Genomic DNA, 26,438 nt, shown 5'->3' on the forward strand with positions numbered 1-26,438 from the left:
GCACCGGCTGTTGTGGTCACTTGGGGAGTGAATCATTGGATGGAAGATCTTCCTCTCTGTCTCTCCTCCTCTCTGTATATCTGACTTTCCAATAAAAAACTTTTTAAAAATCTTTTAAAAAAAAATAAAGAATGAGCTCCCCTCCTGTGAGATGGAAAGAACACAGAGCACAAAATTCCTCAGAAAAGAAAAACGCAGCATCCAGAGACACTTGGTCCCAAGGAAACAGCAGGGCTGAGAGTAGGCCGGCCACAGGAGAAGGGGTGATAAACAGCAAATGGCAGGTTCAGGGCAACACCTACCCTAGGAGTTGTTCCCACCAGAAAGAAAGGTCAAGTGGAACTTTTACTCTGAAGTTGGAGCAATATAGCTTCCTCAACTCCCAAGTTCATGTTGCCCTGGTACAATTTTGCTTAGCTGTTGGCTTCTTTGCAGTCTTTCGTTGTCATCGCCTAGGACACATCTGGACTTGGGGGTACTCATGGCTTCTTTTGGCCACTTGGCTGTACTCAAGGCAGAGAAAAATGTCACTTGGTTCCAGGTCAGTACCCAGCATTCACCAGGGAAAACACTTATCTGATGCAAACGGTCCTCGCCCTTTCCTATGGCCTTAGACTATCTGTACCACTCTCCATCTAACTCCTTCAAGAATGTCCTCTTACCTCGGCTCAGCACGGCCCCACTCTCCTGGTACTCCTGGATCTCGATATCTTTCATGCGAAGCAACATTGCTAGCTCCCTCACTTGGCTCTGCAATGCCAGACTCATGCCCATCAGAGGACGAATCAAATGCTGGGAGACCTTTAATGGAGAAGAGATCAATTCACCAATAGATACTTAACAGAGTGCTCCCTAAAAATTGAAATTAGGTACCAGAATTTCCTAGGCACTCACAGTTTCATAGGCAAGCAATCAGTTTACATGAATATAAACACATATGTATTAAATAAATACATTAAAGAGGTAAAGAGGAAAAAACAGAAGAGAACACCTATAAATAGATAACCTGAAGTCGTAGATTAGCTTTATGGGCCTGCGATTCTCCTGACAGTTTAGATGAGACCAGGGCCCAGTACTGTGGCCTAGTGGCTAAAGTCCTCGCCTTGAATGCACTGGCATCCCATATGGGGGCTGGTTCTAGTTCCAGCAGTCCCACATCCCATTCAGCTCCCTGCTTGCGGTCTGGGAAAGCAGTCAAGAACAGCCCAGGGCCTTGAATCCAGCACCCATGTGAGAGACCTGGAAGAGGTTCCTGGCTCCTGGCTTCGGATGGGTGTGGCTCCGGCCGTTGCAGCCACTTGGGAATCTTCCAATCTATGTCTCCTCCTCTCTGTATATCTGGCTTTGCAATAAAAATAAATCTTTAGAAAATAAAAAAAAAAAAGATGAGACCATGAGACCAGAGAGCTAGTAGGGAATGCAAACAAGTGATCTATTAGAAATAGGACCAAAAGCCACCATTGTTACATGGTTGCATATTATTTGACGGTATATGCCCATGCCCTCAGACTAGTCCAATCTCCAAATTCCTGCAATGGTTGGGGTTGGGTCAGGGCCAACACCAGGAGCTGAAAATGCAAGCCAGGTCTCCCAAATGGGTATTAAGAACCCAATTGAGCCCTCACTGGTACCTTCCTGGATGTGTACTGACAAGAGGCTAGATTCAGAAGACAAAATTGAGATTCAGGGCCTGGCACAATAGCGTAATGGTTAAGGTCCTCGCCTTGAGCGTGCCCGGGATCCCATATGGCACTGGTTCTAATCCCAGCTGCTCCACTTTCCATCCAGCTCCCAGCTCGTGGCCTGGGAAGGTAGTAGAGGACGGCCCAAAGCCTTGGGATCCTGCACCCGCGTGGGAGACCTGGAAGAAGCTCCTGGATCCTGGCTTCGGATTGGCATGGCACTGGCCATGGCAGTCACTTGGGGAGTGAATCATTGGATGGAAGATCTTCCTCTCTGTCTCTCCTCCTCTCTGTACATCTGCCTTTCCAGTGAAATAAATAAACCTTTTTAAAAAAACTGAGATTCAAATCCAGGTACTCTGATATGGGATGCAGGTATCTTAATCACTAAGCTTAATACCTGCTCCATGGAAGGCGGAATTTAAAAGTAATAAGCTGGGGTCTCTAATAAACGAAATAACTAAACAACAAAACATTAAAACTATTGCTTGGGGACCCGGCGCGGTTGTCTAGTGGCTGAAGTCCTTGCCTTGTACACCTGGGATCCCACATGGGTGCTGGTTCAACACTTGATCTTAGCCAAAAGGCCGAGAAGCGATGGTGGGTGCTGGTTCTAATCCTAGCTGCTTCATTTCCATTCCAGCTCCCTGCTTGTGGCCTAGGAAAGCAGCAGAAAACAGTCCAAAGCCTTGGGACCTGCACCCACATTCGGGGAGACCCGAAAAGAAGCTCTTGGCGCTGGCTTTGGATCAGCTCAGTTCCAGCTATTGCGACCACTTGGGGAGTGAACCAGTGGAGGGAGGATCTTTCTGTCTCTCCTTCATTCTGACTTTCCAATAAAATTAAATAAATCTAAAAAAAAAAAAAAAAAAAGAAAAACAACAATTGTTACTTGGCTGCTTTTAATTCATACAGTAGGACTTAGGAGCATGATCTATAGTAACAAGCATAATGAAAAGGGAAAGAAATGACTTTCAAAATTCATAGCCTGGTCACAGAAACAGAAAGGAAAAGTGAAAAGTATATTCTGGGTACAAGGCTGAGGGGGAGAAACCGTGTGTAAAAGAGATTACCTCAGATAAAAAGAAGCATTGTGCTACTCAGCAAGACAACGGGAAAAAGGCCTGGAGGGTATCTCAGAAATCTTGGAGCCAGCCTTCCCTTCAAGGACCCAGAGCAAGGACAAAATTGGCTCTGGAAACCACACCGCACTTGCCACAGGCTTGCTGTTGACTACCACCTTGGGATCTGTCTCTTGGCCAGCGAAGCACTCCAAGGCCACAACCATGGGTCCTGGGGTCTCAGGTATGGCTCATGGTGGCAGCAGCCTATTAGGGTCAGTCGTCACATAAGCCTGGTTTTGCAAACACTTAAGAAAACAAGAATCACAGAGTCATAGCAGCTTCCATTAAGCTTTCAAAGGGAAAGCCCGGGAGGGACTCAAATTTGCTGACCAGTTGGATCCTCTGCAGGGAGCTCCCAATGGGGTGATGTTCAGTGGAAACACAGGGATGGAACTCAAGTGGAGACACCAGAAAGGTGGGACAAGCAGTAACCAGCAATGCCCACCAAGGAAAGCCACAAACAGCATGGGCATCACAGGAGTGCAGCAATGAGAACCAAAAAAATCCTAACCCTAAAAAAAATCAAAAACAAACAAACAAAAATGGCAGCTAAAGCTGCTACCTACAACATCAGCACCCCATGTGGGTGTTGATTCAAGGCCTGACTGTTCCATTTCCAATCCAGCACCCTGCTAATGTGCCTGGGAAAGCAGTGGAACACAGCCCAAATGCTTGGACCCCCTTCACCCACATGGGTAACCTAGAAAAAATTCCTGGTTCCTGACTTCAGCTCCGTCCAAACTGATCGTTGTGGCCATTTAGGGAATGAACCAGCAGATAGAAGATACCTCTGTCCCTGTAACTGAAGCACATAAAAGAAAGAAAGAGAGGGAGGGAGAGAGAAAGAAAAGAAAGGAAAAGAAGAGAAAAGAAAAGAAAAGAAAAAAGACAAGACAAGAAAAGAAAAGAAAAAAGAAAAGAAAAGAAAAGAGATTCGAATTAGCATTAGACAATAGTAAAACTACAAAGGCATATGGGGGAATCAGGAAAAATCCTAACAACCTCTTAATAGGAGGTCATACGCATAGAGCAGGGGGGGACCCCAGAGTGGAGCAGGCGGACAGGAGGAGGCTTTTATCCCAACCCTGAAGACTCTCAGATCCTCACCAAAGACTATCAGTACGAGCACCGAGGACTACATCCCTACTGCCAAGGAGACCACGGGGAAATGGAGTGCCTTCAGAGACCAAGAACTCTGAGGTCACCCACCCCCATTTGGATCTACCACATGGGATGGAAGAAGCTCAAGTCCTGCCTTGCAGGATCCAAGGTCATCGGAACAACAACCAGGATCCCTGAGCGGTCCGCAGAAACAGAACAGTAAACTTCCTTCGGGACTAGGGAGAGGAGTTTTCTCTGATCCTTGCCTGATTCCAACTTTGGGTCCCCACTCCCTCTCGTAATAACCATCAGGAGCGCTCCAGAAACCCCTCAAAACAAACAAACAAACAAACAAAACTAGAATAGATAGACAGATAACAACAAGGAAAGCTTAGAAATAGACAGGAAACAGTCAGCGGGGATGCACTTATACCTCACTGGGTGGGACACAAAGATTAGTTACTCCTCACTGGGGTATGGAAGATTTCTCTGCATACCCCTGCTAAACATGCTCACCTAAACTGTTGCCATATATCCTGTTAGAATTCTAGAGTTAGACCACCCGAAAAACAGCCAGGTTCAGCGAAATCATGCTTCAATGCTATAAACTGCTAAAGACTAAAATTAAAATAGGCATGAGACAGCTGAATAGCAATCTAAGCCATTTTAAGGTGTATAGAACACGGTTAAATGTAAACCAAAATTGAAATGTCTATGAAGAAGTCACAGGTTGTGGTTGAGAACCTGCACTTTCCTATTAACATATTAGTTAATCAATACCATGTCAATTAATGCCATAATGTTGTAAATGGTTGGAAATACTATGTTGGGGCTTTTAATTGATTGGGATGATACTCTGCCAGCTCTACCTTCAGACCAGAGATGGTCTCACCAAGAAACCATTGAACTTACCAGGACAATAAGATGCTGGACTTTAAGCTTGGTAAATACCTCCAATGAAAGAATGTCAACTGAATTTGAACTACAGAAATGCAACAAGGTGGAGCAATCCACCGTAGGGGGAGGGTTTGGGGAGGGGCGAGGAGAATCCCAGTGCATAAAAAAATGTACCACATAATGCAATGTAATTAATTAAAAAAAAAGGAAATGCAATAAAAATATATGTTTAGGGCCCGGCAGCATGGCCTAGCGGCTAAAGTCCTCTCCTTGAAAGCCCCAGGATCCCATATGGGCGCCGGTTCTAGACCCTGCAGCTCCACTTCCCATCCAGCTCCCTGCTTGTGGCCTGGGAAAGCAGTTGAGGACGGCCCGATGCATTGGGACCCTGCACCCGTGTGGGAGACCCTGGGGAGGTTCCTGGTTCCCGGCTTTGGATCGGCGCTCACCGGCCCGTTGCGGCTCACTTGGGGAGTGAATCATCGGATGGAAGATCTTCCTCTCTGTCTCTCCTCCTCTGTGTATATCTGGCTGCAATGAAATTAATAAATCTTTAAAAATATATATATATATGTTTAAAAAAAGAAAGAAAAGAAAAGGAAAGAAAAGGAAAAAGAAAAGAAAAGAAAAATTATGGAGCTGGAATAGTTACTCTCACAGGTCAACTCTAATGTTAAAGTCATATGTACATTTTATGTAATCCACACTTCTCCATGGTGAAGTTGAAATTGGTATCTCTAATTCACAGCTGAAAAAGAACTAAACCATACAAATTCAGAACTTAGAGCAAGTGTTTGACTCAGCAGTTAAGAAATGTCACTTGGGACCCGTTTTGGAGTACCTGACTCTTCTGATCTAGCTTCCTGCTAATGCACACCCTGGAAGGCACAGGTGATGACTCAAGTTCTCGACTCCCTGACCTTCTAGCTTCAAATTGGCACAACCCTAGTGATTGTATGCATTTGGGGAGTAAAGCAGCACAGAAGCTCTCTTTATAAATTTGCCTTTCTGTCTCTGTCTTTCTGCCTTTCAAAAAAAAAAATAGGAGGCAGTGTGGTGAGGTAGCCAACTAAGTGCTGTGGTATAGTACACTAAGCCTCCACCGATGGCACTGGCATGCCATATGGGCGTGTCCTGGCTGCACTTCTGCTTATGGCCTGAGAAGCAGTGAAAGTTGGCCCAAGTCTTTGGGTTCCTGTCACCATGCAGGAGACCAGGAAGAAGCTCCTGGCTCCTGGCTTTGGACTGGTCTAACTTAGGCCATTGTGGCCATTTGGGAAGTGAACCAACAGATGGAAGATCTCTCTTTCTCAGATATTTGTTTTAATCTGCCTTTCCAATAAAAATACATAAATCTTAAATAAATAAATAAATAGTTTTTAGAATTCAGAATTTATCCAAGGTCATATATAAGTAGTCTGAAGTGATAGAATAGAATAACAAATTCAAGCCCACTGGTCCCAAAGCCTATGTTCTTTCTACCACTAAACAACCTTTAGATGTGATTTCTAGAAATCATAAAATAGTCAAAGAGGTAACAAATTAGAAAGTCAAAATATGAAAGATTAAGCATTATTAGGGCCAGCACTGCAGCACAATAGGTTAAGCACCTCTTACAATGCTAGCATTCCATATCAGAATGCTGTTTGGAATCCCGGCCACTCTGTTTCCAATTCAGTTTCCTACCAATGCCCCTGGGAAAGCGCAGAAAGAGACCCAAGTACTTGAGCACCTGCAAACCACGTGGGAGACCCACATGGAGTTCGAGTTCCTGGCTTGACTAAGGGGAGTAAATCAGAGGATAGAAGATTCTCTGTCACTGTGCCTTTCAAATAAATAAATAAATCTTTAAAGAAAATGATATTTGTTTCCAGAAAAAAATTGGTAATAGGATAGAGGCAGCATGAAGTATTCCATAAGTAGAGGTGGTTTCAGTGTCAGAAAGCAAATATCCAAAGCCATATGTATATCATAATATCCTCCATAAATTTCAGGACCATTAAATTCATCATATGAGTATATTATATTCAAGAGGAGATGGGGAAACAGGTAGCCTCCACTCCCTGACTCATAGGAGACTATACAATGTCCATGGAGGAAAATTTGACATAATGTCAGCAAGATTAAACATAAAACACCAGTGGGCCCGGCAGCATGGCCTAGCAGCTAAAGTCCTCACCTTGGACGCCCCGGGATCCCATATGGGCGCCGGTTCTAATCCCGGCAGCTCCACTTCCCATCCAGCTCCCTGCTTGTGGCCTGGGAAAGCAGTTGAGGACGGCCCGATGCATTGGGACACTGCACCCGCGTGGGAGACCCGGAGGAGGTTACTGGTTCCCGGCTTTGGATCGGCAGGCATCGGCCTGTTGCGCTCACTTGGGGAGTGATTCATCAGACGGAAGATCTTCCTCTCTGTTTCTCCTCCTCTCTGTATATCTGACTTTGTAATAAAATAAATAAATCTTAAAAAAAAAAAAAAAAAAAAACATAAAACACCAGTGTCACGGCTCTTTTAAAAATTTGCATAGCAGGTTCTCCGGTTTGCATCAGAAACTCCCCCATAAACACAGGGGAGGGGGCAGCATTGTGGCACAAGTAAAGCTGCCGCCTGCAATGCTGGCATACCACATATGGGTGCTGCCTGCTCCACTTTTCACCCAGCTCCCTGCCAATGCACCCAGGAAAGCAGCAGAAGATGGCCCAAGTATCTGGACCCCTGCACCCACATGGAAGATCCAGAAGAAACTATTGGCTCCTGGCTTTGGACTGACCCAGCTCTAGCCATTGTGGCCATTTGGGGCGTGAATCAGTTAATTAAAGAGCTTTCTCTCTCTCTTTCTCTCTCTCTCGCCCCAAAAACCTCCCCCTTCTTCCCTTCTCTCTGTAATCCTACCTTTCAAGTATATAAATCTTTTTTAAAAAATAATAAAATATTTCTTGATTTGAGTATTCCACATTTATCCACAAATTTATTCACTCCTTTACACACAGTAGGAAATTCAAGGATATTTGCTATATAGAAAAAGAAAAGATTACAAACAACTCAAAGTTTACTAGTATAAAATCAATTCAATACAGGTTGATACCTCCATTAAATAAAATGCTGTGTGGTCATTAAAAATATTAAGGCAGTGAATTGTTTTCATATGAATGATCTTGAAACTCAATAATTAAGCGAAAAAAAAAAAGTAAGGTCTAAACAGCATGGACATCATGACACCATTTGTGATAACATACATACACATGGAATGTACTGGATTGTGTGAATCCAGTCATATATATATATATACACACATATATATATATTTCTTTCAGAATTCACAAGCAGCTGCTAACAGTAGTTGCTTCAGAGGAGAAAAATGAGGCACTGGAGAAGTGGACAGAAAGGGGACCTATTTTTCACCGTACACCCTCCAACGTTGTTTGAAATGTTTGCCTTTTGCATGAATTGCCCATTCAAAAACCTATCACAAGAATGAGTAACAAACAAAAATTAGAACTGTGTGACCTCACAGACTCACACACAAGCCTGAAATAGCATCCACCTCCATCCCTGCCAGTGTCTGCTGGCTGGAACTTTTTCCCTATAAAGCTCCCTGAGGTTCAGGGGTTTCCCCACCATGGCATTCTTCTATTTTTGAATGGGAAGTATTTTCTTTTCACTTCAGGCATAATTAATTGTTAATGAGATCTTCAAGGCTAACTTTTCCTCAAGGCCAACCACGCTCACCCCTCTCGCAACACTGTTGCCTCTCACCTTCAGGGCTGTCCTCAATTTGAGGAGTGTGCCCAGAATAGCTGGGTTTAGTTTATATGTTTTTCAGTTATAATATCATCTTAAGCAAGTGTTCTGTACTGTATTCTTTTTAGAAGAGTAAAATACTAGAGTCCATTAGCCTCTCAGGAAAACTGCCTGCTGCCCAAGTCACATCATTCTGAACTTCCAGGGTTTGTACTATAAAGTGAGACTATGAACTTGGGATTCCAAAAGACTGTCCAAAATGTTCGGGACACAGAACAATCATTTCTAAGGGAACAGTGCCCCCTGGTGTCACTCAGAAAAAGCTACAGGGGTTTTGAATCAAGGCACATTATTTACCTAAAGGTGGATGGAAAATTATACAAGAAATTCATTGAAAATCAACAAGTAGGAGGGACTACTATATGGTAAGCCCTATTTTTAGACTTTAGAAGTTCAAAAATGAAGCAGAAATAGTTCTTCTAGCACATAAGTCTAGTTATACTGGGGAGTTCCAGATTTAAAGTAAATATCAGCAAGCAGATTTTCAAAAACTTCTTACATCTATGTAATCATCTGGGGATGCTAATGCATCACATGGAAAGCTAAACAAGGATGATGGAAATAATTCTCAGTGATCTTCAGATCTTCTACCAGAGCCACCATCGAGTCTCCCCAAAAACACCCTGTCCTCTGAGTCCTGCTAACTGAAACAAATCCTGCTTGTTATTCTTGCAAACCAATTTTCAATGCCCACCCTTAATTTATTTATTTTAAAGGCAAAAAAAAAAAAAGGAAAGACACACACAGATACACTCATACAATCCTCCATCTACTGGTTCACTCCCAAAATGGCCACAACAAGGCTGGGCCAGGCTAAAGCCAGGAGGCCAGGGTTGTATTCAGGTCTCCCAAGAAGGTATCAGAGGCCCCAAGTACTTGGGACATCTTCCACTGCTTTTCTGCACAGGCAACTGGACTGAAAGCAAAGCAGCTAGCACTCAATCCGGTGTCAAAAACAGTAGATTAATGCAAGCCCACTATCCACCTTTAATTTTTTTTTTAAGAGTTACTTATTTAGGGCCCGGTGGCGTGGCCTAGTGGCTTAAGTCCTCACCTTGAACACCCCAGGATCCCATATGGGCGCTGGCTCTAATCCCGGCTGCTCCACTTCCCATCCAGCTCCCTGCTCGTGGCCTGGGAAAGCAGTCGAGGACGGCCCAAAGCTTTGGGACCCTGCACCTGCGTGGGAGACCTGGAAGAGGTTCCTGGTTCCCGCCTTCGGATCTGCACAGTACCGGCCATTGCGGTCACTTAGAGAGTGAATCATCAGACAGAAGATCTTCCTCTCTGTCTCTCCTCCTCGCTGTATATCTGACTTTGTAATGAAAATAAATAAATCTTTAAAAAAAAAGTTGGATCATCTTAAAAAAAAATTTATTTATTTTTATTGGAAAGTCAGATAACAAGAGAAAAGACAGAGAGGAAGATCTTCCTGTACACTGATTCACTACCCAAATGACCACAACAGTCGGAGCTGAGCCAATCTGAAGTGAGGAGCAAGGAGCAAAGAGCTCTGCTCTTAGTGCAGAGCGCTAAGGTTTTGGGCCGTCCTCCACTGCTTTCCCAGGCCATCAACAGGGAGCTGGATGTAAAGTAGGGCTGCTGGGACTCTAACTGGCATCCATATGAGATATCAGTGCATGCTATGCAAGGACTTTAACCACTAGGTTAATGCCTTTAATTTTTAATAGGTGCTCTTAGGGTACATAAAAACTACAAGTGAGAAGAGGACACCATGACCCTTTTCTCTGAAAATGGGCTTTCAGATCCAACCAATCTAGATGCCAATTTCAGCTCACTCATTCATTTTTTTTTAAAGATTTATTTATTTTGTTACAAAGTCAGATATACAGAGAGGAGGGGAGAGAGAGGAAGATCTTCCGTCCGATGATTCACTCCACAAGTGAGCCGCAACGGCCGGTGCTGCGCCGATCTGAAGCCGGGAACCAGGAACCTCTTCCAGGTCTCCCACGCGGGTACAGTGTCCCAAGGCATTGGGCCGTCCTCGACTGCTTTCCCAGGCCACAAGCAGGGAGCTGGATGGGAAGTGGAGCAGCCGGGATTAGAGCCAGCGCCCATATGGGATCCTGGGGTGATCAATGCAAGGACTTAAGCCACTAGGCCATGCTGCCGGGCCCTCACTCATTCATTTTTAAGCTGAAAGACTTCGGGCAAAATACCTTCGATCTCATTTCCCTCTCTAAAGAATGGGAATACTAGGGGCTAGCTTGGTGGCATATTAGGCTAATCCACTGCTTGCAGTGCTGGCATTCCATAAGAGCACCAGTTCATGTTCCAGCTACTCCACTTCTGATTCAGCTCCCTGTTTACTGTAAAAGTAGCAGGAGATGGCTCAAGTCCTTGGGCTCCTGAACCCACATTTGGGAAACCCAGAAGAAGCTCCTAATTCCTGACTCTTGGTTTTGGCCCAGCCCATATCCTCTCTATATAATTTTACCTTCCAAATAAAAAGTAAATAAATCTTACAACAACAACAGCAAAAAAAAAAAAAAGGAGAATGAGAATACTGCTACTTATCTCACAGGAGAGTGCATGAGGATTAGAAGATAAGATACGGGCCGGGAGGCATGGCTTAGGGGCTAAAGTCCTCGCCTTGATCGCCCCAGGATCCCATATGGGCCCCGGTTCTAGTCCCAGTAGCTCCACTTCCCATCCAGCTCCCTGCTTGTGGCCTGGGAAAGCAGTCGAAGACAGCCCAATGCCTTGGGACTCTGCACCCATGTAGGAGACCTGGAAGAAGTTCCTGGATCCTGGCCTCAGATCAGCTCAGCTCTAGCAGTTGCGGCCACTTGGGGAGTGAACCAGCCAATGGAGCTCTTTCTGTCTCACCTTCCCTGTGTAAATCTGACTTTCCAATAAAAATAAATAACTCTCTAAAAATTTTCAAAATAAATAAATAAATTCAGTTCAGAAACTCTCTCCTCAAAGAATTTGTCTCTGATTCTCAAGCCTTCCTGGACTTCCCTCAATTGAAGAACTGACCACACTTTATAATTTCCTGCCTACTTGTCATCTCACCAGGTTATAAACTCAAGGAAAAGGCTATATTGTTTCAAGTCTGGATATTCCAAAACTAGCACAGAGTAGATGCTTCATGAAAGAAAAATTTAAGAAGACACCCAATAAAGATGTAGATTTAAATTCTGCTCCCTTTGCAAGCAAAGGCTATTGCAGTCAAGGATTTGTTTTTTTGTTTGTTTTGTTTTATTTTGTTTTGTTTTTGTCTACAGTCAAGAAATGGTTTTTGTTGTTACTCCAGGCCTCAGAAGCGGAGTCTGGGGATCAAATCCAGACACGAAGATGTGGGATACAGGCCAGACATCCATCCAAGGGTTATTTCCCAAGAGGAGAATTTCACATGGAGTTGGCAGAAAAACAGCAGCACCTAAAACTTCCATTTAAACAGCTGGCCCTCCTGATCCTACAGTTGAATCACACTTACCAAGAAAGGACTAGCTGGGGTGCAGTGGAAATTCCAACAGAATGGGAGACCAGAGAGCTCACTCCGCACCTGCAGAATCAGTGCTTCTGTGGTCTGGTCACAGGAGAAGGTAGCTGCATTAGGGCAGGAGGTGTCTTTCAACAGTGGGCGGAGCAAATCCTCCAAATGACAGAGGAAAGCTGCAGGAGGTGCCGTCAGGCGCTTGTTCAACTCCTAGAGACACAAGTCATGGCAGAGTGGAAGTATTCAGAGGAAACTGACTCCCTCATAAGCAAAGGAAAACTCTGGATAACGTGAAGACAAGGGGTAGGAGAAAAAGAGCAGGGAAGATAAAAGCATGCATGCAGAACATCACGCACACAGAACAGAATCTTTTTCTTTTCATTCACTACCTACTCCCAGCTCACAGTACAAAGAGACAGAAAGAACCCAGGCTACTAGCAGAGATGTAGAACATCAACTGGAATCACCTTTAATCAACTCAACCTCCCGTGGCAACCTGTAGACAGGTGAGCCGGTTGATGTGAACGTCCCATGGAACAGTATCTCCCACCACCTCGCGGCAGTCCCTCTCTTTACACCTACCTTGGCCCTCTGGATGACCACAGTGGTGTCCACCTGTTCATGCCACACCTGGTGCAGATCTGAAACCAGTAAGGCATAACCCTGCCTGGTAATACAGGCCTTGGCCAAGAGGGAGTTCTCAGCAAGCTGTAGCCATGCCCACGGCTGTGTCAACAGGCCTTGCTCCAATTCCTCCATCTGTAGGAAAATCCTAATTTAGCAAAGGGCTCCCAGGGTAGTCTGGTCTAGGGAGGGTAGCATGTGAAAATCATCCCAGATAAGACAGAAGGCACACATTTATATCCTATCTCTATATACAACCAGCAAAACACCAACCTAACTACTCCTTGGCCACTAAAAATCTATTTAGAATCTTCCGAGGTTTGCATTCATACTAAGCTCCTACAAGATCAAAAATATCTTTCTACCACAGTGATTAAGCCTCAACATATTGGTGTTTGTATTTCTGCCTTCTAATAATATAATTCAATGTGAAAGCCACACCATACTTGTTGCATCTTTATCATTCCTAATAAACCAATGCTGTTCTTCCCCAGGTTGTTTAGAAGGGAATGAACAGCTTTTATTTTATAAAACATCATCAATCACACATGCCTAAGACACAAAATTCAAATTATTTGATCATTATCTAGAATTTCTACAAAGCTCTTGGCTCAGGCATTTGGTGCCACCATTAAGATACCACTTGAGAGGCCACCATCCCATCTTTGAGTACCCAGGTTTGAGTTCTAATTCTGCTCCCAATTCCAGCTTCCTGCTAATGTGCCTAGACAGCAAATGCTGGGTCTAGTAGATCGGGGCCATGTGGAAAACCCTTGGGACTCCTAGCATCTGCCTGATCCAGCCCCTGCTGTAGTGGGCATTTGGGGAGAGAACCAATAGAGAGCTTATTCTCTCTCTTTCCTGTTTCTCTCCCTTTCAAATAATTTTTAAAAATAACAACAAGCTTCTGAAGTTCCCAGAATTACAGAAAAACCAAACCTCTGGAAGTTTCCAGAATTACAGCAAGCCCCCGAAAGTTTCACTAGTGGGAAACTCACATTCCAAATCAGAATGCCTGGTCTCCCATCTTAGATCGTCTTGCAGTTCCAGCTTCTTGCTGCTACACACTCTCTGATGGTTCAGGGAGTTGGGTTCCTATCTATCCACATAGGAAGCCTGGCTTTGTTCCTGGTTCATGGTCTCAGCCACCTAGCCCTAGCAATTGCAGTTTCTTGGAGGGTAAACCAGAGGATGGAAACTCCCTGTCTAGTTCTCTTGTTTCTGGCTCTCAAATAAACAAAATAGACAAAATATTTTTGTTAAAATTTTATTTCTATGTATTTTAGAGTCGGAGTTACAGAGATAGAGACAGCTCTTCCAGCTACTATTTTACTCCCCAAATGGCTGCGATGACCAGGGATAGGCCAGGTCAAAGCCACAATTCTGAACTCCCACCTGCGTGGGAGATAAGGAAGAAGCACCTGGCTTCAGATCAGCTCAACTCGAAAGTCGTGGCCATTTGGGATTTAACCAGCGGGTGGAAGATATTTCTGTCTCTCCTTCACTCCATAAATCTGATCTGCCTCTCCAACAAAAATCAATAAATCTTTAACAACAAGAAAATAAAAAGTTTGCCAAAACCTTAGAAGACAAATAACAGGAAAGGTTTCATGAGTGTTCTTCACCACTCTAAAAATGTTCTTGTTTTCCTCTCATCACACAAGGAAAAAGTTGCAAGGGTTTCAGTGGGAAATCATTAAACATCCACCTTAGCCTCAATCTGGCTGCTTCTGATTTTGTTTTCTAATCTTTTTTTTTTTTAAGATTTATTTATTTGATTACAAAGTCAGATATACAGAGAAGAGGAGAGACAGAGAGGAAGATCTTCCGTCCGATGATTCACTCCCCAAGTGAGCCGCAACGGGCTGGTGCGCGCCGATCCAAAGCCGGGAACCTGGAACCTCTTCCGGGTCTCCCACGCGGGTGCAGTGTCCCAATGCATTGGGCCGTCCTCAACTGCTTTCCCAGGCCACAAGCAGGGAGCTGGATGGGAAGTGGAGCTGCCGGGATTAGAACCGGCGCCCATATGGGAACTTGGGGCATTCAAGGCGAGGACTTTAGCCGCTAGGCCACGCCGCTGGGCCCTTGTTTTCTAATCTTAAAACAAAAAAATTTCTAGGGAAAGGCAGTTGTTAAGAAAGCCAATCCTCAGCCAGCAGTGCTGGCATCCCATTCGGGTGCTGCTTTGTGTCCAGTTTGCTCCACTTCTCACCCATCCAGTTTTCTGCTTGTGGCCTGAAAATGCAGTGAAGGATGGTCCAAGTCCTGGGGCCTCTGCACCCACATGGGAGATCCTTTAGAGGTTCCTGGCTCCCAGCTTCACATCAGCTCAGATCTAGCCACTGAAGCCATTTGGCGAGTGCACAAGCAGATGAAAGATCTTGCTCTGTCTCTTAATCTGCCTTTCAAATAAAAATACAAAGAAATCTTTTTTAAAATTCTCTAAAGGGCAGTAACTTGTAGTAAATACTGCATTGACACGGTTAGACTTCCAAAACGCCCAGTTATTCAGGGATGTACTAAATGTCTGATATCATCACAGCAATTTCTTTAACGTGACCAAGCTTTTTACACTGAGGGAAAAAAAAAAGGGTTCACATTTTTATCTTTCATTTCCACGTTTCCACCAATTATTGAAGTGCCCTTGTATGCTGTCACTGATTTGCAGAAGGTCTCAATCTGGTGGGAGAATGGTAGTTATCACATTTCTCCTATGTCCCTAGAGGCAGACATGACTCAGCTAAGTCGAGCTCCCGAGCTGCCAAAGGTCGCAAATGCAAATGAGGCCACCTAGCTCCTTTCTAGGCACTCCCCGTGGAGGGAAGCTTAACTGGAATTCTTTTTGTTATCCCAGCCAGCCAGCGACTCTCTATTTGATGGCTTGTTGCTCAGGAGAGGCGACGCTAAAATGTGGCTCCATAAAAACGTCTAACACACTGAACGCGACCTCGCTTGGCATGGCCGCCGTGAGTCCCCTTCTAAGCCTGAGGTCTCTCTAAACATCCTCTTCTTCCTTCCACGAAACCTTTCCCAGTCACAAAAGCCAGCTTCTCCCATCTCGCACGAGAAGGGAAGGGTGCCGCAAGGAGGCAGCGGGAATGAGGTTTCTCTCCTCAGAACAGGTTTGCCCCTCAAGTTCCAACCCCGGCCATGGGCCCCTCCGGAGCCTGTAGAGGGCAACAAAGCCTCAGAGAGCACTCAAGCCGGGCCCCGCCTGACCACAGCGCTGCCCAGTTTCCATCCGCCCTCCCGCTTCTACAGCACTGCTGCTGAGACCCCGCAGACTGGGACTCCTCTGCAAAGCCGAACCTTCGTGCTGCGTCCCTCATTACAACCCCAAGAACCCCCCTAGCCCCAGCGCCACTGCAAGCCCTGCGGCGGCAGGCAGACCGCGCACGCGCGGCTCCGCCCCCCGGCCTGCCCTAGGCTCGGGGCAGCGCGCGGTCCCTGCTGGGAAAACCACCGTGCCAGGCCCAGCTCTCAGTTTTTAGGCCGCCAGTCACCGGTCACCGGCCGGACCGACCCCGTCCCTAGCCAGAGGCAGATCTTACCTACCGTCAGCTGCCGGCACAGCTTACACCGTCCTCGAAGCTGGCCAGCCCGCGCAAACCGAAAAGCTTAGAGGAACGGCAGATGCCCCCCCACCCTGCAGAGAGGCGGGGACTCAGCGACCAGGGGCGGGGCCAGGGACGTCGTGGGCGGGGGCTCCGGCTCAGGGGCGGGGCCCGCGGCTGTTGTGGAAGAAGCCCCCTTTGGCTGGACTAGTCTCAGCAGCTGCCCTTCGTTGCTGCATGCCCCCTTGTGCCCAAGAAAACTGGGATAGGCCTGGCTGGGCTGAAGAGTCGTGGCCCCATTTGGGGTCAGACTGGAAGAGTAGAAAGAACACCAAAGTGCAGGTGGAGGGCATCCAAGTTGGAATGTGTCAAGCTCCAGTTACTTCTCTTGCCTCACCCTACATGGCCAGGCTCTATCTAAAATTTAAAATAATACAATTGAACTACCTTGTAACCTCCCACGTTCTTACCATCAACTGGCATTGTTTGAGAGGAATCTCCTTGCCCGATTCTACTGGAAAGCCCTCCATCACCATCTACTTTGTCTAATTGGTGCTTTTGCTCCAGCTGGGACTCAAAGCCTAAAAAATGTTCCCCATCTGTTGTTTTGTTATGTTGTTATGTTATGTTATGTTATGTTATGTTATGTTATGTTATGTTACATTCTCTTAACTGTGCAGGCCCTAGCTGCTCCCACAAGTCTCCAATCAGAATGTTATCCCTTCCTCTTTGAATGCACATTATTTTATTCATCACAAAGGACCTTCTGCTTTACATCTGAGTAAGAATTATGTAATCCTTTTAGAATAAAATGCCTTAAGAGTGCAGGAACCTTTGGGCCTGGCGCAGTAGCCTAGCGGCTGAAGCCTTTACATTGCATGCGCCAAGATCCCATATGGGTGCCAGTTCTAATCCCGGCAGCCCTGCTTCCCATCCAGCTCCCTGCTTGTGGCCTGGGAAAGCAGTCAAGGACGGCCCAAAGCTTTGGGACCCTGCACCCGCATGGGGGACCTGGAAGAGGCTCCTGCCTCCTGGCTTCAGATTGGCACAGCTCTGGCCGTCTGAGCCACTTGGGGAATGAATCATCGGATGGAAGATCTTCCTCTCTTATTTGTCCTCCTCTCTGTATATCTGACTTTCCAATAAAAAATCTTTTTTGAAAAATGTAGGAACCCAGTCATATTTGTATCTTTAATGCTAGGTTCTTGCATATGGTATAGAGGCATCACTCAATAAAAGGTAAGTAAATGCTAGGGTTCAATGGCATTGAAAGTTCACAGGCGAGGATCACGATGGCAGAATAGGGTAAGGACACGTTTAAACAGACAGAGAAACATTAGCCAGTGTGAAGCAGAGAGGGCACATTCCAGGAAATAGGAGAAGTCAGAACAACAGCAGAGGGGTACCTGGAGACTGATAGACACAGGGAAGCAGCAAAAACAATAGTGTGGTGTTGCAGTGACTGATACCAAGCCAGCATTCAGCAAACAGTGATCTGGACTCCAGCAGCAACAAGGTGGGAAGGGACATTTACCGGGAGCTCAGGAGGTGAACTGCTCGTCCTGCTAGTCTGATTTGACCAGGAGCAGAGACAGAGCAGCAGGTCCCAGACAGGCTGTGCGGGAATAGGGTGGATTTCACAGCCCAGTCTGCCTCCTAGAGCCCTAATGGGCACTATTTTGTTTAAACAGGCAAAGACTATGGACAGTACTGCACCTGCACATGCACGGAGCTGTGAGTGAACTCATTTCTGACTCAGTGAACTGTAACAAAGTGGCATCCTACATGTTCTACCCAAGACAGGTCCAAGTAGCCCTCAGACCTGATGGCCAGCAGATCAAGAACTCTAGTAGTGGCGCATCAGACACCATTTCTTGCAGTTGGGCAAAGAATTTCAGACTGCAGGGGACAACAGTGAACTGCACATGCACTGAGCTTGGCAAGAACTCACCAAGCTCAGTGCATTGCACTGGTCCCACATGGAAACACTGCTGACTATGGCATCGTGCACGTCAAAATAGGTCCAAGTCGTCCTGAGACCTGACAGCCAACAGGTTCTGGCAAGATCTGCACCACCAACAGCCTAACTATATAGGACAGCTGGTGTTTCCCTAATCCTGGGACCTACTCCAACCTCAAGTGGGAGAAAAGTTGTACAGATAACCATGCAGGCTCAGCATGGTATCACAGGAGGTGAAGAATGGTGAGCCAGGAGCTGGGGCTGTGGAGACCATGGCGGAAATCTAACATAAGAACCCAGACCTGGAACTCGCGGGAAGGAGTGGCACAAGTGACTGCAAACAAAGAGCCATGTACCAACTGCAGTAAGTAAAACTGAACGGTAGCCCTGTGGGTGCCACAGCTTTAAAAACTTGCCGCAAGGAGGTTTTTCTGCTCACCAGAAGTACAATGACCAAGAGCAAAAGAAGAGACAGAGGCACAATCAATATTACTGAAGACTCCCCTGCAAAGGAGCAAAATCCTTTGCCAACTTCAGAATTAATTGAGGAAGACATCGAGAAAATGTGGGATACCGAATTCAAAACACTTGTTATAAAACTTGTTATCAACAACAAGAAGCACATAAAGCAGGCATTCAAGGAATTTAAGGAATATGTCACACTGGAAATGAATCAAATGAAAGCTGATATATCAAAAATGAAGAATACAGTGGAGTAAATTAAAAGTACAGTGAGGAGTCTCCAAAACAGAATGAAGAGGCAGAAGAAAGAATCTCAAAATTAGAAGATATTTCCAGTCACCGGGAGAAACACAAAAAGCTGGAAGCACAGCTGGATCAGGCCAAAAGTATTCAAGAATTGAAAGACATTATTAATTAATTAAGGCCAAATATAAGAGTTATGGGAGTCTCAGAAGGTGCAGAAAGAGAAGTTGGGTTTACAAATGGATTTAATGAAATCATAAGGGAAAATTTCCCCAATATAGAGAAAGAATTGGGAAACAGCACCCAGGATGGGGTAAAGAACTCCCAACAGGCTTGACCAAAAGCAGTCTTCACCACAACACATGATAATCAAGCTCTCTTCAATCGAACATAAGCAAAAGATCCTTAAATGTGCACATGAAAAAAATCAACTGACATATAAAGGAATGCCAGTCAAATTCTCATGAGACTTCTCACAGGAAACTCTACAGGCCAGAAGAGAATGAAGCAACATATTCCAGCTCCTAAAAGCAAAAACTGTCAGCCAAGGATAACGTAACCAACAACACTTTCCTTTGTCTTTGAAAATGAAATAAAATTCAGGCTCGGCAGCATGGCCTAGCAGCTAAAGTCCTCACCTTGAGCGCCCCAGGATCCCATATGGGCGCTGGCTCTAATCCCAGCTGCTCCACTTCCCATACGCTCCCTGCTTGTAGCCTGGGAAGGCAGTGGAGGACGGCCCAAAGCCTTGGGACCCTGTACCAGCGTGGGAGACCTGGAAGAGGTTCCTGGTTCCCGGCTTTGGATCAGCGCAGTACCGGCCATTGCAGCCACTTGTGGAGTGAATCATCGGACGGAAGATCTTCCTCTCTGTTTCTCCTCCTCTCTGTATATCTGACTTTGTAATAAAAAAAAAATGAAATAAAATTCTTCCACAGTTAAGAAAAGTTAAAAGAATATGCCTCTTCCAAGCCTGCTTTATAAATGATATTTAAAGATGTTCTCTTGACAGAGAAAAGGAATAACGCCCACCAAAACCAAAGGCAAATGCAAACAACAACCCAGTAAAATAACAACAGAAAACTAAGTCAATGAACAACCTATTGCTAAAGTGACAGAACCAAATTACTACCTATTTGTACTAACCCTGCATGCAAATCAATCAAATGTCATAGATTAGTAGACTGGATTAAAAAACAAAACCCATATATTTGCTTTCTACAGGAGACACATTTCACCAACAAAAATCAGCAGAAACTGTATCTCATGGATTTTGATGTTTTTTGTTATTTTCATCTCTTCAAAACACTTTCTTCTAATTAAATTCTTCAATGACTCATAGATCCCACAGAAGCATAATTTTCTTCAAGAAGGTTCTTGTCGCTGTCCTGCAGCGGTGGACTTGGTTCACGGAGCTGCTAACAACACACGTGGACTACTGACTGATGGTCAATAGCTGAAGTTTATTAGTGGCATCAGACCTTACACACTGAGGGTCATATGGGATAAGGGAGGAAGTATTGAGCTTATCAACAAAACCCATCCACTGTTTCTATACTTTTGTTTGGAACTCCTTTTGTTTTGTATATTCCACCAAGTATTCTCATTCACATGCTGTCCACTCAGCTGTTCTCATACAAATGGTATCCAATCAGTTATACAAAAGGTATCCATTTGGTTGTTCTCATACAAATGTTACCCAATCACTTGTAATCCTGTGCTCGCTGACCTTCTAGGGTCATAATGTCCTTCTAGAGGTTCTTTTCTTTTCATTTCTTCAGCGACACATTAGTCATTCAGTAGCATGTTATTTAACTTCAAGCTGTTGTTAATTTCTTTTTTTTTCTTCCTGTTTATTTTGTTTCGTGGCTTTTCACTTAAGGAGTGTATAGTAACTATATAATGAAGACTATCATATCTAGCAGCATGTTATTTATCTTTATGGCACTGTAAATTTTTATTTTTCTTCCTATTGCTGATTTTGCATTATGGCTTTTCATTTAAGGGGATGTATAGTAACTATGTAATGGAAATTATCATATCCAGATACAATGCAGTATGCATCTCTACTTCCAGGCAAAAATGAACTCCCAATGAAACTGTTTACTATATCTTGGCATATGGATGCTGGACTCTCTGCCATTGTCCATGGCTGCAATGATAGACATATGACTATGTATGAAGAACTATACTATAGCAATGATATAGAGGAACTCAGTGAGGGGGGAGAGTGTAAGGCCCCCCAACAGGGAACACCTTACCATCTATCTCAAGAGAGCTTCCCCAATGACCACCGAAGATGAGGCTTGATGCAAAAGCAAAAGGCTTTATTCGATCACCAGCGCTGGGGCCAGGGCCAGTTCCTCATGCAGGAGGCTAGGCATCGCCCCCGAGTCATGGTATAGCATCCTTTTTAAAGGCTAAACCAAGGCTAAAATCACAAAACCATAAAACCATAACCATGAACAGGGAAGGGGAACCCTAAATATAAACAGGGAGGGGGAACCCTAAACATAAACAGGGAGGGGGCCATGCAATTAGAGGTGGGGGCTAGTTGCAGGTGCCCCTTATCTCTCAGGCTCACAGGCTCTATCTAAACTTAATCATGAAATATTCCTTCAGCTATTCACTGTTTTCTACTGCAAGCGAAATACAGAAAGCAAAGAAAAAGCAAATTAAATCCTTCTGTCCTTCCAATCCCAAATGTTCCCCTTCAAGGGAATTGGTGAGGGGATAAGGGAAATTCCAGGGCCTATGGAACTGTATCATAAAATGATAATAATAAAAAGAAGTAAAATTTCACAGGCAAAATCTCCTTCATGGCTCACTAAACCCTGGCCCCTGCTATGGAACACAACAAAGTTAAGAGAAGGAAAGGCAACCTGCCGCATTGAAAAGTGTAACCTTTAGGTGGTCACACACACACGCACACACACACCCTTCTTCCAAGGTGTTGGAGACTTAAGCATCTCTCTCTGCTAGATGGCAGCGCCTGACTCCTCAGATGTTGGGCTAAAAAAATGAGGGCAGCTGACACATGTTCACAGCCTCCTATCTAGAAAAGCAGAAAGAGAGGTACCAGCCTAAACAACTGAAGTAGGGGGTACTTGCTCCAATATGAGTCCAGCTGATGTGTCTACTCGCCAAGCATGGGCGATGGGAAGGCAGTAAGGGGCTGAACCAGCCTCAAAGAAACCAAGCCCCACACAGAGCAGTCCCACTAAGTGGGACACTCTCCAAGATCCAGCCTGCATGAAGAAGAGATGCTGGGCAGTACAGCCATTTCCTGGGACTGTCTGATGCTGTATCCGGCTGGTTCCCTCTCGTTTCAATCCCAACTCAGATGTTAGCTTTTCAAGAAGCATCATGACCATTCTATCCAAAGGCATCTCCTGTTGCACCCCATCACTTTTCTTTGTTTTCTTTTTTTTTAAAGACTTATTTTATTTTTATTGAATATATACAGAGAGGAGGAAAGACAGAGAGGAAGATCTTCTGTCCGATGATTCACTCCCCAAGTGATCGCAACAGCCAGAGTTGTGCTGGTCCAAAGCCAGGAGCCTAGAGCTCTTCCAGGTCTCCCATGCAGGTGCAGCGTCCCAAGGCTATTGGCTGTCCTCAACTGCTTTCCCAGGCCACAAGCAGGGAGCTGGATGGCAAGTGGAGCTGCCGGGATTAGAATTGGCGCCCCTATGCGATCCTGGCACATTCAAGGTGAGGACTTTAGGCACTAGGCCACCGCATTTTGTCCTACTTTGCTTTCTTATTAGCACTGGTCACTCTCTGAAATCACTTTCTTCCCCCCACTTGCAGTGGTCTGCCTCTCCCTCTATGAAGTCTCCAAGACTACAAGGATTTATGTGACTTATTCTCACAGCCCAACCTTGGTACGTGCCCAGTGCACAGAAATGCTTTAGCGGTGATTGGTTGTCTGTCACACTCCTTTCCTGTCTTCCCCTAAGTGAGATCACCTATGTGAAGTGCTGACCTAGGGTTAGGTACAGCTGGAAACTATCAGTGTCAATTCCTTTTTTCCTCCCTCACCTCCAGCTCCCCTACCCCAGGGTGGTATACCTGGAAAAGACTCTCTGGGCCTACACTGGGGAAGCTGGAATTCATATCCCAGCAGCCCAGCCAACATGCTGCCCATGCCCTCCAAGCTCCAAGCACCTGAGCAGCAAGACTGAGACAGAAAAACGACTCCCCCAAAACCTTGAGTGCCAGCCTTGGAAGAGCAGGCAGAATGCAAAAAGTGGAAGGCCCAAGTGAGCCCTCATTACCAGGCCTTCGTCTGCCCAGACCCCCATCTAGCAAGAGGAGCCGGAAAGCAGGAATGTGAATTGAAGGGGTTGAAGGAGTTGAAACTGACCTCCAGGGAGTGGTCCAGGAGGGAAATAGTGGGCACCTCCCTCTTGGGTTACCACTCACACTGGAGAACATGAAAATCAGGATTGGGGAGGGGATGGCTAGACAGAATGGCACCCACCAGAATGTGTGTGGGCTGGACAGTGGATCTAGTTGGGTTTAACTAGGCTTCAACTCCCATTGACATGTATGAGAGCTGAATGGGATGTGAGACAGACTGGACTAATCTGTTACACATACTGGCAAGCACGGGAACCAGGGTAGGGGGCAGGCCTGGTGGGGTTATTGTAGGTCGCTCCAACTAGGCTGCAGCTCCCACTGGTTAATGTGAGGCCCAAGTGTGTGCTGGGCAGAATCAGGCTGGACTACATAACCCATTGGTTCCAGTGGAAGACAGAGCTGGAAACAGAACCGACCCAGCAATTGCAGCCACCAGTTGATTTGGGGCGATGGACTGTGCTGGGCCCTGTACTTGCAAGTACACACAAAAATCAGGTCTGGGATCACTTCAGATGAAGTTTCTTTGGGGATTTCCCAAGTTGAACTGCCGGATCAGAACCCCAACTATGAAGGGAAGTGCAGGTTCCATGGTCTGCCATGGAGTACGATTGCCAGAGCCGAGTCTCTTCAGAGGCTCAGACGGAGCAGTGGACAACACAATCAGGTGCGCATGGAGGTCTATCGGAACCTGCAGAGGATACCTGGCACCACAACAGAGGACAGAATTAATCAATCAACTACTCTAGCCATATATTGGCAGTGAAAAACTGGGCAAACCGAGACTCTAAGGTGGACTATGTCAATCAGTGGATTCTGCAGTGACTTCTTCGTGCTTGAAATGGCAAGATTGGCTGTAGGAGGACATTGTGATCCTAAAGGTCAGCAAGCACAGGATTACAGTTGATTGGACAGTATTTGTATGAGAACAACTAAATGGATACCTTTTGCATAACTGGGTATCATTTGTATGAGAACAGCTGAGTAGACAGCATGTGAATGAGAACACTTGGTAGAATATACAAAACAAAAGGAGTTCCAAACAAAAGTATGGAACAGTGGATGGGTTTGTTGATAAGCTCAATACTTCCTCCCTTATCCCATATGACCACTAATAAACTTCGGCTTTGACCATCAGTCAGAGTCCATGAGTATTATTATTGGCTCCATGCACCAAGTCCACTGCTGCGCGACAGCGACAATTGGCAGCAATTCAGAATTGTTGAACTATCAAAACTGCATGAGAAGGACCTTCGGAGCATGCCCCACATCGGGGACCTGGGATGGATGGGAGGCTGGGTGGGATTTCTCCCTTTGTCTCCCCATTTACCTCAGATTAAAAAAAAAAGAACGTGGAAATAACAGTTTTCCTGTAGCCCTTGAACCTTTGTGCCCTAATTAACCATGTAAGGATTGCCAAAAAAAAGAGAAAGTTTTCAGTAACTTGCATTCCAAACTGGAAGTTTGAGCACAACCAAATCAGTAGACAATGTGTTAAATGCCATCCCCACGACCATATGCAGAATGACCATGGCCATGAAGGCAGCAAGGCCAGCGGACACACTGGTGCTTTACTGGCAATTCAGATACTATCAGCAGGGCTGACATCAGTGAACTGATTTTTTCCAAAACAGTGAACAAACTCTTGGAAAAGTACTGATCAAAACAGTTTTATTTTCTGGGGAGGTGTATATGTAGTAAACTTTTCAGAATATGCAAAGATGACTTGATTCTTTTTTGTTTCAAGATTTATTTTATTTTTATTACAAAGTCAGATATACAGAGAGGAGAAGAGATAGAGAGGAAGATCTTCCATCCATCCGATCATTCACTCCCTAAGTGAGCGCAAGGACCGGTGCTGCGCCTATCCGAAGCCAGGAGCCAGAAACTTCCTTCCGGGTCTTCCACACAGGTGCAGGGTCCCAAAGCATTGGGCCGTCCTAGACTGCTTTCCCAGGCCACAAGCAGGAAGCTGGATGGGGAGTGGAGCTGCTGGGATTAGAACCAGCGCCCATATGGGATCCCGGGGCGTTCAGGTGAGGACTTCAGCTGCTAGGCCACGCCACCAGGCCCAAGATGATTTGATTCTACCATGTGAAAATTCTAGGCTCAGATACATCTGCACAGGATTTTCACACACATGGTGACCAATGGTTTGAAAGTTGTCTCCATAGAAAGGGAGGTCCTGGACTGTAACATCCTGCTCAGGCCGCCTACATGCCAGTAGCACCCCCACAAATCCTTGCAACAATCAAGAAATGGCCTCTGATTTCCAAAATGTCCCCAAGGGGGCGGTACCACATCTGCTGTGGATGACCTTCAGCAGTCCCAAATACCCTCGTCCAGGAGCTGTTTTCCATCCTTCCAGTGAGTCAGTTTTGGAGTTTCTGTAACATCACTGACTTCCTCCATGTATCAGGTCAGCAGAGAGGTTCTTGGGGGATTGTCCCTTTAGAGCTGAGGGGGCTCTGCTGGATACAGGGCTGGGCTAAGGATCCAAGGATGGTGCTCATACAGAACATTCAACAAGGCCAGCTCCAAGCATGGGACAGGCACCAAGTACTTATATAAACAGCATTCCAAATGAAAGAGGACCAAGGCCCTAGGATGCAGGAGCAGAGAGGAGGGGCAGTTTGAAATGGGAACCTGTGATAGATACCAGACATCTGGGAAGTTCTGGAATGAGGCTCATAGAAAAGGACATGCAAGGTGACCAGATTAGAGAGTAGAGGGAGGGGCTGGGAAAGCAGGTAAGAGTAGGGATTATCTTCAAGAACTGCTGCAGAAGGAAAAGGCCAGGCCATGCAACTGAAACTGTTTATTGAAACTTCAGTTCTACAAAAGCGTGAAAAACCCAGATACAAAGCGGCAGCCGAAGAGGGCTGTGGATAGATCATCCCAGAGAAGAACTACAAGAGGGGGAAGCCCAGGAGTGGGGCAGTATGGTTGGAACACAAAGGTTAAGACTAAAGGTCCTGGCAGTCCGTGGCTCCATCAGACTGCAGGCAGGGGCTGGGTAGGGAGATGGTGCCAACCTCACTCACTCACACTTCCTCCAGCAGCTCTGACCTTGATCCCATCAGTCCCTGGCTCTCCTGCCTTTGGGACCTCACACAGGCCCAGGCCAGTGGCTGCTTTCTCCTCTTACCCCAAAGCCCCTA

At 45.7% G+C, this 26,438-nt stretch overlaps 1 protein-coding gene across 2 annotated transcripts in view; it reads right to left on the bottom strand.

Moving 5' to 3' along the window:
- Window positions 1–16,340, bottom strand: part of NHEJ1 (non-homologous end joining factor 1) — a 96,471-nt gene extending 80,131 nt beyond the window's left edge. For both annotated transcript variants that reach the window (XM_058665025.1, XM_058665024.1), the window contains exons 1-4: window positions 16,252–16,340; window positions 12,655–12,831; window positions 12,070–12,282; window positions 663–801 (exon numbers count right to left, since the gene is read on the bottom strand). In XM_058665025.1, coding sequence (XP_058521008.1) covers window positions 663–801; window positions 12,070–12,282; window positions 12,655–12,831 — 529 coding nt within the window. In that variant the 5' untranslated portion in view covers window positions 16,252–16,340. The remainder of the gene's footprint in view (window positions 1–662; window positions 802–12,069; window positions 12,283–12,654; window positions 12,832–16,251) is intronic.
- Between the last annotated feature and the right edge of the window lie 10,098 nt (window positions 16,341–26,438).

The sequence above is a fragment of the Ochotona princeps genome, chromosome 5, assembly GCF_030435755.1.
Source record: "Ochotona princeps isolate mOchPri1 chromosome 5, mOchPri1.hap1, whole genome shotgun sequence".
NCBI lineage: Eukaryota > Metazoa > Chordata > Mammalia > Lagomorpha > Ochotonidae > Ochotona > Ochotona princeps.